General features: G+C 24.2%; 1 protein-coding gene across 2 annotated transcripts in view; it reads right to left on the bottom strand.

Annotated features, from left to right (window-relative positions):
* LOC117170576 (serine/threonine-protein kinase SMG1) overlaps positions 1–16,016 on the bottom strand; it is a 94,456-nt gene that overhangs the window by 66,022 nt on the left and 12,418 nt on the right. For both annotated transcript variants that reach the window (XM_033357414.1, XM_033357415.1), the window contains 2 exons: positions 15,229–15,611; positions 4,520–6,024 (listed from right to left, as the gene is read on the bottom strand). In XM_033357414.1, the coding sequence (XP_033213305.1) occupies positions 4,520–6,024; positions 15,229–15,611 (1,888 nt within the window). The remainder of the gene's footprint in view (positions 1–4,519; positions 6,025–15,228; positions 15,612–16,016) is intronic.

The following is a 16,016-nucleotide window of genomic DNA, read 5'->3' as shown; positions in this document are numbered from 1 at the left end:
CTAAAGATTTAAATATTTTATTTTTTCTTAAAAATGTATCTTTTTTAAGTGAGAATTCCTATTTTTTGCTTCAAATCTCAACTATTTTGATATATAATTCAAATAATTGTTTGGAAATTAACTTTTTTGTTAAACATTAATTTTTTGGTTTGACAATCATAATTTTATTTAGAAAATAGCTGTATAGTTGAAAATTCGTTTCTTTTTTGGTTAAACATTAATATTTTCTCCTAAATATTTTAATGTTCCACTTTGGTTAAAAATTCATCTTTTGTATTTAAGAATTCATATTTACGACTTGAATTCTCAACTATTATGGCAGAAAATTCAATTAGTTGGTTTAAAATTAACTTTTTTGTTAAAAATTAATTTATTGTTTGAAGAATCATCATTTTCATTAACAATTATTCTCTTTAGTTGAAAATTCGTTTATTTTTTAGTTGAAAATTAATTTTTATCCCTGAAAATTTGAATATTTTATTTTTGCTTAAAAATTTTTGTTCAAGATTCGTTTCTTTTTAGATGGAAATTATTAGTTTCCCCAGAAGATTTGAGTATTTCATTTTTGGTTAAAGATTTATATATTTTTAGTTACATTCATAATTTCGGGTTAAAAATTCAACTGTTTTGTAGAAAATTCAACAATTTGTTTTCTTTTTGACTGAAAAACCGTCCCTGGTTAAAAATTAATCTCTTTCTATTAAAACTTAATAATTTTTGGTTAAAAATGCAACTTAGAAGTTAAAAATGAATCTATTTTGGTTGAGAATTCAACTATTTTGTTGAAAATTCACTTTTTTTGCTTCAAGATTCATCATTTTAGTGGAAAACTCATCTCTGGTAGAAAATTTAAATGATTTGTTAGAAAATTGTTTTTTTTTGTTAATAAAAATTAATTTTTTTAACTGGAAACTTAACAATTTCATTTTTGTTGAAAATTTGCCTCTTTTTTTTGGAAACTAAGCTTTTTAGTAAAAAATGTATGTATTTTTTTGAAAACTCATTCCTTTGGTTGAAAATTAATTTGTTTTTAACTGAAAATTTAACTATTCTATTTCTAGTAGAAAACTAATTTTTTTATACTTGAAGATTCATCATTTTAGTTGACAATTCAATTATTTTGTTAAAAAGTCTAGCTTTTTTATATATTTTTGATGAGAATTCATCTTTTTTAGTTCAAAATTTAAGTATTTTGTTGGAAAATCTTTTTTTTTTTGTATTGAAGATTAATTTGTCAAAAAAAAATTTTAATTATTTCATTTCTGGTTAGAAACTTATCTTTTTTAGTTGAAAATTAAACTACTTGGTTGAAAATTGATGTATTTTGTCAAAAATTTATCTGTTTTGTTGAAAATTAATTTTTTAACTGAAAATTTAACTATTCCACTTTTTGTTGAAAACTTAGCTTTTTTTTGCTTGAAAATTCAATCTTTTGGTTTAAAGTTAAACTTGTACGTCAACAATTCTTTTCTTTATTGAAGATTCATAATTTTAGTTGAAAATTCCTTTTCCTGGTAAAAATAAAATGTTTTAATTGCAAATTTAATTATTCCATTTTTGGTTGAAAATTTTGTTGAAAACTTACATTTTTTTGTTTTATTGAAAAATCATATTTACGTGTTCAAAATGCAATTTTTTTTGTTTGAAACTTAATTTTTTTTGGGTGAAAATTTAATTAAAATAAACAACTTCATATTTTTCTTTCACCACAAAATCTACTTTGTTCCACTTCATTTAACTTTTTTTGTCTGTTTGAAAATTCGTCTTTTTGCGAAGAAATTTAAACTATTAGGTTAAAAACTAACTCTCTTCTTTACAATTAATATTTTCGGGTAAAAAAATTAACACTTTAGCAGGAAAATTAACCATTATTTTTTCTTGACTAAGAACCTTTTTATTCGAAAATTCGACTTTTTTGATAAAAATTCAACTCTTTCGATAAAAATTCGTCTCTTTTGGTAGGAATTTCCTCTTTTTATGGTTAAACATTTTATTATTTCGTGAAGTCTTTTTTTTTTAAATTGAACTGTTTTGTTGAAAATGCACCTTTTCGGGAGAGATTTATTCTTTTTTTATTATTAAAAATTCAACTGTTTGATAGAAAATTAATGTGTTTTTGTTGAGGATTTAACTCGTTTGTTGAAAATGTACCTTCTTGGTTAAAATATTCATATCTTTGGTTAAAAATTAATTTTTTCTGTTGTTGAAAATTGGTCTATTTAACCGAAAATTTAACTATTCCATTCTTGTGTGAAAATATATATTTTTTAGCCGAAAATTCAACTATTTGGATTGAAAATGTATGTATTCTGTTGAAAATTAGTCTTTTATAGAAAATTAATTTTCTCGGTTAAAAATGTATCTTCTTTGTTGAAAAAGAAACTATTTATTTGAAAATTAATCAAGTTTGTTGAAAATGCAATTTTTTTATTTGGAAATTAATTCATTTGAAATGAAACATTTTGCAAACAGATTTTGTAAAGTTTTACACATATTAAAAGAGACGAGAAAAATAAAATGATGGACAAAAAACTTAAATTATTTTAGTTTATGAAAATAAGTCGGCATCGGTAACAAAAAAATTACTGGGAATGACAAATCTTAAAAAAGATTAAGATTTTGAAATAAAATTTTGAAGTTTGTTTAGGATCTTGCAGGTTTTAAGGTGATGTAATTTTTCTTAAAGTTCCAGAAAAAACTAAAATTCTAAATATAGTTTCGTTTAAAAAAGTAGATTTTTGAAGATTTTTAACAAAAAATTTAAAGTTTTAAAATAATTTTGACAGGTTATTTTATTTTTGGTTAAAAACTTTTTTTTTTAGTTGAAAATGAATGTTTTGACTGAAAATTTAACTATTCCGTTTTTGGTTGAAAATTTATCCTTTTCAGAACCAAAAAATTACTGGTACTGATCAATTTTAAACAAGATTAAGATTTTGAAATAAAATTTTGAAGCTTTTTAAGGATCTTGGAGATTTCAAGATAATGTAATTTTTCTTAAGGTTCCAGAAAAAAAAATTGAAATTATAAAAATAGTTTTATTAAAAAAAAAAGTAGATTCTTTTTAAGAATTTTGAAAGGTTTCAAGAGAATTAAATATTTTGTTAAGATTTCTCGGAAAATTGTGAAAGATTTTATATTTCCCAACATTTATTTAAAAATAATATTTAAAAATATTTCAAAGCATTTCAAAAGATTTACAAAATTATCGAAAAAGAATTTGGAAGATTTGAATGCATATTTTTTAAGTTTGCAGATTTTTTTGCATTTTAAGAAAAATTCGAATCATTTTAAAAGATGATCAAGTAAAAGTTTTTTTAAAATCTCAAGAAGCCTAAACAATATATAGATTGATAAAGATCTCGAAATGAATTTTTGATTTTTTTCAAATATTTTGAAAGATTTCAAGATAATAAAAAATAATTCTTAAGATTCTTGGGAATATTTAAACTGGCTCTGTATTTTAACAATTAATTTAAAAAGGATATTTAAAAACATATTTTTAAATCAAAGAAATTAGTTTGTTTTTGTTTTTGAAAAATTAATCTTTTTAACTGCAAAATTAACAATTCCATTCGTGGTTAAAAACTTATTTTAGTTGAAAATTAATTTTATAACTGAAAATTTAATTAATCCGTTTTTGGTTGAAAATTTATCCTTTTCAAAAACAAACAAAAAATACCGGTACTGATCATTTTTAAATAAGATTCAGATTTTGAAATAAAAATTTAAGTTTTTTAAGGATCTTGAACGTTTTAAGATAATGTACTTTTTCTTAATGTTCCAGGAAAAACTTAAAATTATAAAAATAGTGCTATTAAAAAAAATTAGATTCTTTTTAAGAATTTTGTCAGGTTTCAAGAGAATTCAATATTTTCTTAAGATTTCTCGGAAAATTGTGAAAGATTTTATATTTTCCAAAATTTATTTTAAAATATCTCAAAACATTTCAAAAGATTTACAAAATTATCGAAAAAGAATTTGGAAGATTTGAATTCAAATTTTTTAAGTAGCTTGAAACAAAATGTAGATTTATGAAGTTTTCGAATTTTTTCAAATATTTTGAAAGATATCAATATAATAAAAAAAAAATTCTTAAGATTCCTGGAAACATTTAACCTACAATTTTGGAGAAAAAATGTAAAAGATTTTAAGGCAACATTTTTAGTTGAAAATTCATCTCTGTCTGTAAATTACTTTTTTGTTGTTTCTGAGAAATTCACCTTTTTAACTGCAAAATTAACCAAATATTTTGCAAAAATTAATTAATTCTTGGATAAAAATTTATATTTTTTAGTTGAAAATTCAACCAATTGGATGAAAATGTATGTACTTTCTTTATAATTAATATTTTGAAATATATATAATTAATTTTCTTGCTTAAAAATCCACATATTTTTTTTTTGCTTGTTCAAAAAGATAAACCATGTAGTTAAAAATGAATCAATTGTTACAAATTAGGCCCTGGAAAAAATAAAAAAAAAATGTCTCTTTATAACTAAAATAAAACTTTTCTTACCTAGAACAATGCGCAAAAAGCAAATACAAAATGCTGTACTGCAAAAGTGGACTCTCGAGCGACAAAACTGGATCATAGGGTCTCAGCTTAACTGCCAATAATTCCAAAATACTTGGTTTCAGGGCCCACATTCCGATGATGGAATTGCTTGCATTGGCAATGTCAGACAGCGCGCGCAAAAGAAACACAACCACCAATTCCGCGTCCCTCTTTTTGTACTGAATTGCGGTCAACGGATTGTCAGCCACCAAATTCTCAATATCTTTCACGAACAATTTGTAGGCAATTTCAAGATCCGCGAGAACGTAGCGATAGGCTTCTTGTAGCAGAGGAATATTCTTTAAACTCAAGAGACTCTGATAAACGCCAAGACTGGCATTTTGAATCAGAACCGTATCGCGAAATCGCAATTTCAGGAGAACAGAATTCTGCCCGAGAAGCGTGTGAACCAATTCTAGGGGCAGATTCGCCGACACTTCCCTAATCACTTTCGAGATTGTCGTTAGAGTCGAGACAATCGTCTCATCCCAGAAAATATTCACTCGTGCGAGTTGTATGTCGATAAATTTGTAGAGCAGATCGTGATTTTTCGTGACGCGACTCTGGAGGTGAGTTAGAAGGAGAAATGCACATTCATTGGCGACCACTATCAATTCTTCCTTCTCCTCGGTCAGATCCGAATACTTTCTCGACCTTAAATCCATCGATTTCAATAAATTGATCAACGATTCCTCCTTCTCCTTGCACGTGATTTCCCGCTCGGATCCAATGCGCACACTTTTCTTGTTGTCGTTTTTCCGATTGATGTTCAGCGACTTGACGAGGCTCTCCTCATTCAAATCATTCTTCTCCAGACTGTTCAGCAGAGTTTCAATATTCTTTTGCGAGAGATTCATGTTTTTCATGCACTTGGTCAAACTCGTGGCATTTTCTTGCGACAGGCCGAGATCTTTGGCCGCGAGGGCAATATTGCCCGTGTCCAGTTCAATTGCTTTCACGACCGTTCTCAACATTTTCGACAAACAATCGCTTAGAAAGCTCCACTGCACAGTGGGCGTGAGATTTGGACTGAGATGTTCCGAGATACTTTTTGTAACTGTGTTAAAAACTGATATGAGCGAGGTAATTCGGAGAATACATTCTTTCGGACATGGAGCGGCCTCCTCGCCTCCTGGTGAACTCTGTCCCGATCTTGGTAGAGTCAAGTCCTCGTCGTAACTTTCCATGTCTTCCAGAAATTGTCCGAGCAGTGTCAGGGTGAATTGCAAGTCGGCTATCCAAAAATTGCGCAGTTTTTGCAAACTGCGACTCGCATAGGCGACAATTGGCTTCTGCTGAGTGGAATCAATGTGCCAGCCGACGAGGATGTCGACGGTGTCGCGAAAGTGACTTGCAAATGTTTCTGGGTAGATGTCAATTACAAATAAAATAGCATCCACTGTCACGATCAGCAGGTCTGGTCTGTCTACGTTTTCGAGCATTGATTGCAAGTGAGACATTATCGACTGCAATTTAACAAAACAAAAAAAGAAAAAAAAATTAAATATCAAATCGAGGGCTCAACTGTTTTTTTTAACCCTTGCTTGACACACTGGGGTACAGCATACCCCAGCATATTTCCAAGTTTATTTTGTGTACTCAAACTCGATAGAGTGGGGTATACAACGCCATCTGGCATTAGTTGGAGAGTACTACTATGCCCTACAGCTGTTGGCGTCACATTTTGAACGCCAGTACGTTCCCAGTGCTTGCCTTTTTTTCATGCTGTATATATATTTTTTACAATGTCTAATATGGTATTTGACATTTTAGATGGCTTAGAATTTACGCTCTCGACGCATATGCGACGAGCTGCTCCAAGATGACGAAATGAATGAAGCAGTTGTGCATGTGCGAAGATTGCGTAGGAAACTGAAGATTGGTATAATTTTAATTGTTCGTTTGCCAGTTTCAATGTTTTTTTTTTTATAATGTTCAGATCAAACTTATAACATTTTAGCCAAAAGAAATAAAGATTTGATGTTTTTCAATTGAAATAAAACAATTTTTTTTCCGCGAAATTTCTCCATTCAATTTCCCACTTTTTTTTTTAAATATTTTTTTGGTATACTTAAATTAATTTTTTTTATGAGACCAATATTTCTTTGGAAAGTGATACCCAAAGAAGCGATGAAAAAATTGGCAGGCCAAAGTAAACAACCGTTAAGTTTTTATAACAGTTTATCGGCTGGGGTACAAAAGACCCCAGTGTGTCAAGTAAGGGTTAAATCTGATATACAATATACATCGGGCAATTGAACAATTTTAAATTAAATTCAGATAAACAGCAACATTGGGAATTTTTAACATTTATAAATTATAGAGTTCAAATATTCAAATTCAGTTCTAAAACTATAAGTCTAAGTTATCATATTCATTGAACAATCAATCAATCGCCTTAAAATTTTCAAAGCTATATTATTTTCGGCAATTTTAAGCTAGAAACATTAAAAATTGATAAATTAAATTTTTTTAACTCAACACTGCTTAAATTAAAAGTTAAATTATTTTCATTTCAAATAGTTTAAACATCCTCGAAATGCTTCAAAATTTTAGTTCCAAACCTTGAGAAATCTAGAAGTTATTTTAAATTTTTTCAAATTTAAAATTAGTTTTTTTTAATTTTTTCCGAATTTCTAAACATCTTTTGAAATTAATCGAATTTTTTTGTACAATTTTTAGAAAATCCTGCTTATTATTTGTAGAAAAAAACAAACTTATTTTAAGTGTGGAAACATTCCAAATTAATTTGAAATGATATCAAAGAATTTATTTTGCAGGATTTAAAAAAACAGGAAAATACTGATTCATTCAAAAAAATATATTTGTCGAATTTTTCCTCAAATTTTTAGAACATTCTGAACATTAAGAAATTTTTTAAAATTATTATTTATTATTTATTAAAATAATTATTCCAAATGAAAAATGATATTCAATTTCCCTAGGAATCTTAAGAAAATGTTTTTATTCTTTTGAGCTTTTCAAAATTTTTAAAAAGCTTCTCAATTTTTTGTTTGGAATCTGCAAAAATTTACATTTTCTTTTAACTAAAATTGTGACTATTTGCACTGAAATTTCGGTACGAATAGCCGGATTTTGTCGAAAGACATACTTTGTTTAAATGACTGAAATATCATTTCAAATTTTTTCTACAAAATTATACAAAAAAAAGTGCTCAGTTCTTAATTATACAACAAAATTCCACATTTTCACTTACAAAATAAAATTTTTTTTAATAGAACAATTAAAATTGTAACGTTTAACGTTTAAAAGCTCTTTGAAATTGTAACGATTTAAGGCTTTCTATGTCAAACCCTTCAGTTACGAATTGTTTACTTTTAAATAATTGGTTCTAATTTACTTGCCCTAAATGAACAGTAAAATATTGTTAAATGTTAAATAGCGATTCAAATTTCTTAATTAAAAAATTTCAAATTGAATAGATTAAAAAATGAATATTTCAAACTAATACAATATTTTTAACTTAATAAAAACCTCTAATTACGAATATATTATTATGAAACTATTTTAATATGGGAATTCTTAAATTTTAAACGAATTTAGAATCTTTTTGTCAAATCAATTATTGTTTAATTTTAATACTTAAAGTACAGATTTATTTTTACAGTTAATCAAATACAAATTTTGCACATCCAAAATTTTCAATTTCAAATGCTCTTAATTTTCGTGTGTTTAAGTTTTGAAGACTGCATTTTCAAATTCTTAAAACTGAAAATTTACGCTTAAAAATAATAATCTCAGTTAGAAATTTTCTAAAGAAAAATATTATAAACTTACGTATTGTAAACTGAATGATATGATTGGAAAGAATAACAATTCAACTAATTATTAAAAAAAAAAAATGGTTGAAATAAAACTTGGATAGGTTTTTCTTAGAAAAATTTGTAAAATTTCCGGTCAAAAAATAAATTCACTGTCATTTTCCGGTTTTTTGCGGTTTTAAAAAATTCCCCGTGTTCCCGGTGCACAAACTTTTTCACGGTCAATGAATTAAACAAATTCGAGCTATAAAGCTAAACAATTTTCCATTTGAAGTAATAAAATCTAAGCTGTAAATAATTTTAAGCAGTTTTAAAATAGAAATATTAAAAATTGTACGATTCAATTTTGGTTAGAAACTGAACACTTCCTAAATTAAAAGTTCAATTATTTTCTTATTAAAAAAAAATTTTAAATTAAATTTAAAATCTTGAAACATCTACACGTTGTTTTACATTTATATAAATTTTCAATTATTTTTGAAATTTTTCAGAACTTCTAAATATCTTTTCTAATTACTAAAATTCTTCCTAATATTTTTTTTTTTTTTGTATGAAATCTGCAAAAATCGATATTTTTTTAAATTAGGCAAATTTTTAATTAATTTTGAATCTTTGTAGACCTTCTAAATACCTTTTTATCTTAGTACAATTTTTTCTATGAATTATAGATGTTCAATATTTATTATGCATCAAAATTCAACAATTTTAATTGTAAATCAAATATTTTCAAATAGAACAATTAAAATTGTAAAGTTCAATGTTTAGTTTTTTGTTTTGTTTTAAATATTTTATTTATAATTACCGATTTTCAATTATTATTCACTTATTAATCCTTAATTTATATTCACTTTTAATCAAATAAAAAGGGTTTTTATCAAAAATTATAGATTACAAACGCCACTACTAATTTTTCATTGTTTAAGTCTTTAAAACTATAGTTTTAAATTCTTTAAATGAAAAATTTACGCTTAAAAATTAAAATATAAAATGGAAAATAGTTGTAAGTAAAAGATTTTCGAATTACGCACTGTAAACTGAATGATATAATTAAAAAGAATAAAAATTCAATTGATTATTTAAAAAAAAGAAACTGTAAAAATCCAACTCAGAGAGAATTTTTTTTTTCTAAAAATTTATAAAATTATCGGTATAAAAATAAATTCACTGTCATTTCCCGGTCACATAAAATTGACGGTCATTTCCGGTAATAAGATTTTTCAGTATAAAAAAATATAAATCAACGTTATGATTTTCAAGGCTCTAAATTAAAAAAATCCATCAATGAACTTCAAATTTTGAAAATTATATCATTCTAAGGAATTTTAAGCTAGAAACATAAAAAATTGAATTTTTTTAACTGAACACTTATTAGATTAGAAATTCAATCATTTTCATTTTTAATAGTTTAAGCATCCTTGGAAAGCTTCAAAATTTGTTCAAATTTAAAATAATTTTTGAAATTTTCTTACAATTTTGAGGAAATCCTGCAAATTTGAGAAAATTTCCTCACAAATTTGTATGTATAAATAAAAATTAAACATTTATTATTTTTAGATGAAATCTGAGTAATTTCAAGAGATATTTAGAAACTTTGAAAAGATTCAAAATGAATAAAAGCATTTTCTCAACATTCCTAGAAAAATTGAAAATAATTTTTAATTTAAAAAAATTATTTTATGAGACTATTTAAAAAGGTTTTAAAAGATTTACAAAGTTTACAAATAAGAATCTGGAAGACTTTAAGGAAACGTATTTTTAAAGGTTTCAAGATAATAAAAAAAATTTTCATAAGATTCCTAGAAATATTTAAACTGATTCTTTATTTAAAAAATTAATTTTAAAAGATTTTTTCAAATCAAATAATCTCCTAAAATCTTGGGAAAAGAATTTGGAATATTTCAAGGTAACATTTTTCAATGTTACAAAAATGTAGACAAAATTCGAATAAGTTTCAGGGATATTAGGAAGTTTTGAAAGAATAAAAAAAATGCTAATTAATACGAAATGTAGATTTTTCAACATTTCGCACAAAAAAATATCGAAGCTTTTCAAGAATTTTGAAAGGTTTCAAGAGAATAAAAAATGTTTCTTAAGATTTCTCGAAAAATTGTTGAGGATTTTTTATTTTACAAAATTTATTTTGAAAAAATTAAAAAAGGGTTTGAAACATTCCAAAACATTTCCAATAAAATCAAAAAAGGTTCTGGAAGATTCAAAGGCAATTTTTTTAATTTTGTAGAATTTTTCCAAAATTGTAGACATTTTTTTACGTTTTAAATGATATTTAGAAGTTAAACATAATTTTAATAATAAAAGATTTTTGAAAGCTTGAAACAAAATGTGAAATTTTGAATATTTTGAAACAAAATTTTCAATTTTAAAAAATATTTTCAAATGTTTTAAGATTCCTGGGAATATTTAAAAGATTACAAAAAGATTACAAATGATTTTTTTTTTAATTTTGAGAAAGAATTTAAAAGATTTGCAAGCAAAATTTTACAATTTCGTAAATGAAATTATTTTAATATTGTATTTTTTTTCCTCTCAAAATGTGCAGAAAACTTCGAATCTTTTTAAAAGATATTCGCGTTTTTTAAAACTTCAAAAATAATTTTTTTAAATTAAAAAACTGAAATCAAAATGTTGATTTTTGAAGATTTCGGAAAGGTTTCAAGATAATAAAAAAATTTTTACAAATAATTCTAGTCAGATTAAAAATTTGTAGGAATTCAAAATTCCAGAAATTATAATTAATTTTGTTTAAAATATAATACAAATTATAATAATATTTTTAACTGACTTTAAGTATTTCCTAAAATTTGTTAAAATCCTGTAAATTGAAAAGCAATTTCTTATAAATTTTCTAGTTACTTTTTCGATCTAATGAAATCTTCAAAAATAGTTTTGAATTTTCTCGATAAACCTAGGAAAATTATATTTATATAATCCTGAAGCAAATAAAAAAAAATAATAAAAAATATTTATTCGTAATTATTATTTTGCATTGAAAAATATTTTTTCCTTCAAATCATAAATTGCCTATTTTTTTATTTTTGACCAAAAAATCTGTTTTGGTTGTAAATTTAAGAGTTTTTTTGTGTTGAAAATTCGTCTTTTTGGTTTGATAATTCATCTCATCTGGTACAAATTTGATATCATTTTATTAAAATTACAAATATTTCTTTTAAAATTAAAATCTTTTTCGGCTGATAATTCAAATATTTTGTTGAAAATTCGTCTTTTTCAATGAATTTAGCTCTTTTTGAAATTAAATCAAAAATATTTTTAGTTAAATTATAAAATATTATATTTTTAGTTAAGAATTCATATTTTGTTGTTAAAAAGTGAACTACTTTGTTAAAAGTTAAACTTCTTTGTTAAAAATTAATTTGTAAGATTGAAAATTCATCATTTTAGTTCAAAATTCACCTCTTCGGTTGAAATTTTTTTTAATGAATTCAACTGTTTTTAAATTAAAATAATAATCTTTTTTGATTGAAATATCAACGTTAAAGTTTTTCTTTAGTACTACTCTTTTTTTAGTTAACAATTAATAATATTCTTTAAAAAGTTGTCTTTTTTATGATTTTGGGCTAAAAAGTTTCGAAAAAAGAATTTTCAAGAGCTTTAAAGGAATTTTGCTTTGGAAAATAAATTAAATTAAATTTTAAGAAATTCTAAAGGATTTTAAATATTTTAAGGTATTATAAGGTTTTTAAAAAAATTTCACAAGATTTAAAGGAATTTAATGAATATTAAAGATTTTGGATTTAAACGCTTTTTTTAGAGGCATTTAATGAAATGATGTCTACTTATATTTCAATAAGTTTTTACGATTTCCATATATTTCAAGGGATTCCTAGATAACTTAATTCTATAAAAAGAAATTTCAAGGGATCTAAGGCACTTAAAAAGATTTAAGTAATTTTATTGAATTTCCAAGGATTTCAAGAAAGTTTAAATATTTCCAGCGATTTCAGTATCAAATATTCCATTTTTAACTCATACAATTAAATGTTTTTTGTTTTAATTTAAAATAACATATTTTTCAAATACTCGGAAATACTAGAATTTTTATTTTAAATGAGCAATGATAAATCAAATTTGCAAAAATAAACAATTTCAAACTGAATTGATTAAAATAAAAAGCCTTGAATCGTTACAAATAAATCAGAGTGCAAAATTTAAACCTTTAAAGTTAGAATTTTTATTTTTAATTTATTTTATTGAATTCTTAATTTATAAGTGATTTTTTTTCATCTACAAACAACAATGAAATAATTACTGATTTCAAACGACTAAAAATTAAAAAAATTTAAATCCTAAAATTTAAAAATTCGAAATATGGAGTTTAACAGCATTTATTTTAAAATTGTTTATAATGTTAAGAGCTTCCATTTTATATATGTAAATTCTTGAGCGTTTGAATTTAATAATTTTGAAGCTTAAATTTTAAAAGTATAATGCAGCAAGAATTCGCAGAAAATAAAAATTTATCATTTAAATTTATAAAGACAAATTTTCTGGATCTGCTAAAAAATTCCCGATTTTCCCGAGTCTCGTAAAATTGTAAAAAATCCTCTGAAATTTCAATTTTTTTAATGTATGACATGTACTTCTTGCCAATCTAGCTAAGAAGTTTGAAAATATTTTTAAATTTACACAGGTTGGCCGTTTTAATTAATAAACAACAAATTAAAGCATTCAAAGGGGAACCCTTGAATTCCAAACTTTTAAAATTGAAGTTTAAAAGTTCTTCAATTCCAAAATTGTGTACTATGTAAAAGAATTTCCAATCAATAGAGAATCCAAATTTCAACCAAATTTTTAAATTTTCAAGCCAAAAAAACGAATCCTCTACAAATTAGAAAATGCGAATTTTTAACCAAAAAGTTCATTTTCATCCAAATAGGTGAATTTCCTACCAAAATAATAGAACTTGTAACTCAAAAAGAAAAATATTCAACAAAACAGTTCAATTTTTACCCTAAAAGACTAATTTTTTACAAAATAGTTACATTTTCACCCAGAAAATATCACGGTTAACATTTTCAACAGTCTAAATTAAAGAATCAAGCAATTAACTTAAAAAAATTCAAAATTATATTATTTTAAGTAATTTTAAGGTAGGCACATTAAAAATTGAAAAATAATTTTTTAAATTTAACATTTCTGTAATTAGAAGTTAAATTATTTTTATTTTAAATAGTTTAGGCATCCTTCAAAAGCTTAAAAATTTTATTTCAAACCCTTGAGCAATCTAGAAGTGGTTTTAAATTTTACCAAATTCAAAATCATTTTTAAATTAATTGAATTTTTTCTATAACTTTTAGAAAATCCTGCAAATTTAAAAAAAAAAATCCTTAAAATTTGAATTTAAAAATAAAAATAGAACACTTATTATTTGTATAAAAAATTAGAGTAATTTTAAGAGATATTTAGAAGTTTTAAAAAGATTCGAATTAAATTTAGAACTTAAAACAATTTCAAATACTTACAGCCGAATTTAAAATAAAATGTAGATTTCTGCAGATTTCAAACAAAAAATTTAGATTTTTTTTTAAGAATTGTGAAAGACTTCAAACAATAAAAAATTTTCTTAAGATTCTTAGGAAAATTGAAAATGATTTTTCACTTTGAAAAATTATGGAAGATTTTAAGGTTTTTTTTTTTTAATTTGCAGGGTTTTCCAAGAATTGTAGGAAAAATTCGATTCAATAAGAAATACATTCAGAAGTTCTGAAAAAAAGGTTAAAACACTTCATTTAAATTACTTGAAATCATTTCAATTTTTTAATTGATTTTGAAACTTTTCAAAACTTCTAAATATCTCTTAAAAGCACTCGAATTTTTTCTACAAATAATAAGTGTTCAATTATTATTTATGCGTCAAAATTTAACAATTTTACTTATAAATTAAACACTTTTTAAATAGAACAATTAAAATTGTAACGTTTAAAGTTTAAAAAAAGATCTTCGAAATTCTAGAGATTCAAAACTTTCTATGTAAAACAATTCAGTTTCAAATTGTTTTCTTTTAAATATTTGGTTTCAATTTACGCTTCTTAAATGAACAGTGAAATATTGCTAAATATTAAATACTTATTATTTTTTACATTAAGAATTTCAAATTAAATTGGTTAATAATTAAATAATTTACATTCAAGCAATATTTTAAATTTAATAAAAACCTTTAATTACGACTATATTATTATGGAGTTATTTTTAATCTGAAAAAAAAAGTAAAAAGCACGTTTAAATTTTTTAATGGTTAAAAAAATTAATAGAAATATATTAATAAATTTATTCATTAAATTTAATATAAGAAATAAAATAAAGGAAGACCTGAGACTCTGAATTAAAAATATTTTATTGATAAATCATGAAAATTTTTATTTAACAATAAAATTATCGGAATAAATAACATATTAATGTCAATCCTTATCAAGACTTTCGGATTGAAACAGTTACAGATCCATTTAAAAAATAATTTATTTATATTTACTGCATTTATTTGCTCCACTTTAATTATTTAAAAAACTGTTAACAAATACTAGCTTTTAAAAGATTATAATTTTTAATTTTTTAAGCCTCTAAAACGGCATTTTAGAATAATTTAAATTAAAATATATGTTTAAAAATTAAAATGGAAAATTTGTAAAGTGAAAGATTTTTGAAATTAAGCATTCTAAACTGAATGATCTAATAATTTATAAAAATCACAGTTTAACAAATTAAAAAAAAAAATCAGTTGAAATCAAAGTTGGACCATGTTAGAATGAAAAAATAGTAATGTTAGCGAGAAATTTATTAAAAAAATAGTTTAGCATTAGTGCAATTATTTTATTTTTTTAATAGAAAAAAAAAAAAACAGTTGCTTCATCTCACCATTGAAAATTCCTTGAGTTTTGGCGCCTCTGCATCCAATCTGAGTGTCTCCCCAAAAGACTTAACTATCAGGCACTTGATTTCGTCCTTTCTTTCCAATGAATATTTGTTAAACATCCACTCCATGTACCTCTTGAAATCCTGATCGACAACGTATCCAACACGACCTAAACATTTGGAAATCTGGTGTTTCGCTTCCACTCCAGGCGCAGAGTGCAAAATATCGAGTAGAGTCTCACAAATGAGATCCAAATTTCTCCTAATATATCTCTGATTTTCTAGTGCCACTATACCCTCTTGCAGTTGTTTAGCAAGTCCCAAAAAGTGATCAAAATCGTCCTCCCGACACAGGCGTCTCAAAAGCTTAGATATTCTAGAGTCCTCTGAAATAAAGAAATAGAAAAAAAAACGATATAATCATTTCCCATTTTTTCCTCGGTTAATTGCTCATTTTTACCCAGACAAAAAGAGTTTAAAAGATTTGCAACTATTTTAAAATATTTCCGAGATTTTGAATTTGGAACAGGGAATTTTGAAAATGAGTTGGAACATCAGATCATTTTTGACCATAAGAAATACAATTCTGATTTGGAACAGAAAATTTTGTAAAACAATTATAATTATGCATTTGAAAAGGGATTTTTTTTTAATTCCCTTTTTTTAAATGATAACTAAAATTTGTTTTCAAGTTTTTATTGCAGGCTTCGGACTCTCTTAAAGAGATAAAAAATATTGTCACAAATTTGAAAAAATAGTGTCGAATTTTTCAATTATTATACTTGTGTGCA

Source organism: Belonocnema kinseyi, chromosome 4 (assembly GCF_010883055.1).
Source record: "Belonocnema kinseyi isolate 2016_QV_RU_SX_M_011 chromosome 4, B_treatae_v1, whole genome shotgun sequence".
Lineage (NCBI taxonomy): Eukaryota > Metazoa > Arthropoda > Insecta > Hymenoptera > Cynipidae > Belonocnema > Belonocnema kinseyi.
This window is presented reverse-complemented; position numbering and strand designations above follow the sequence as displayed.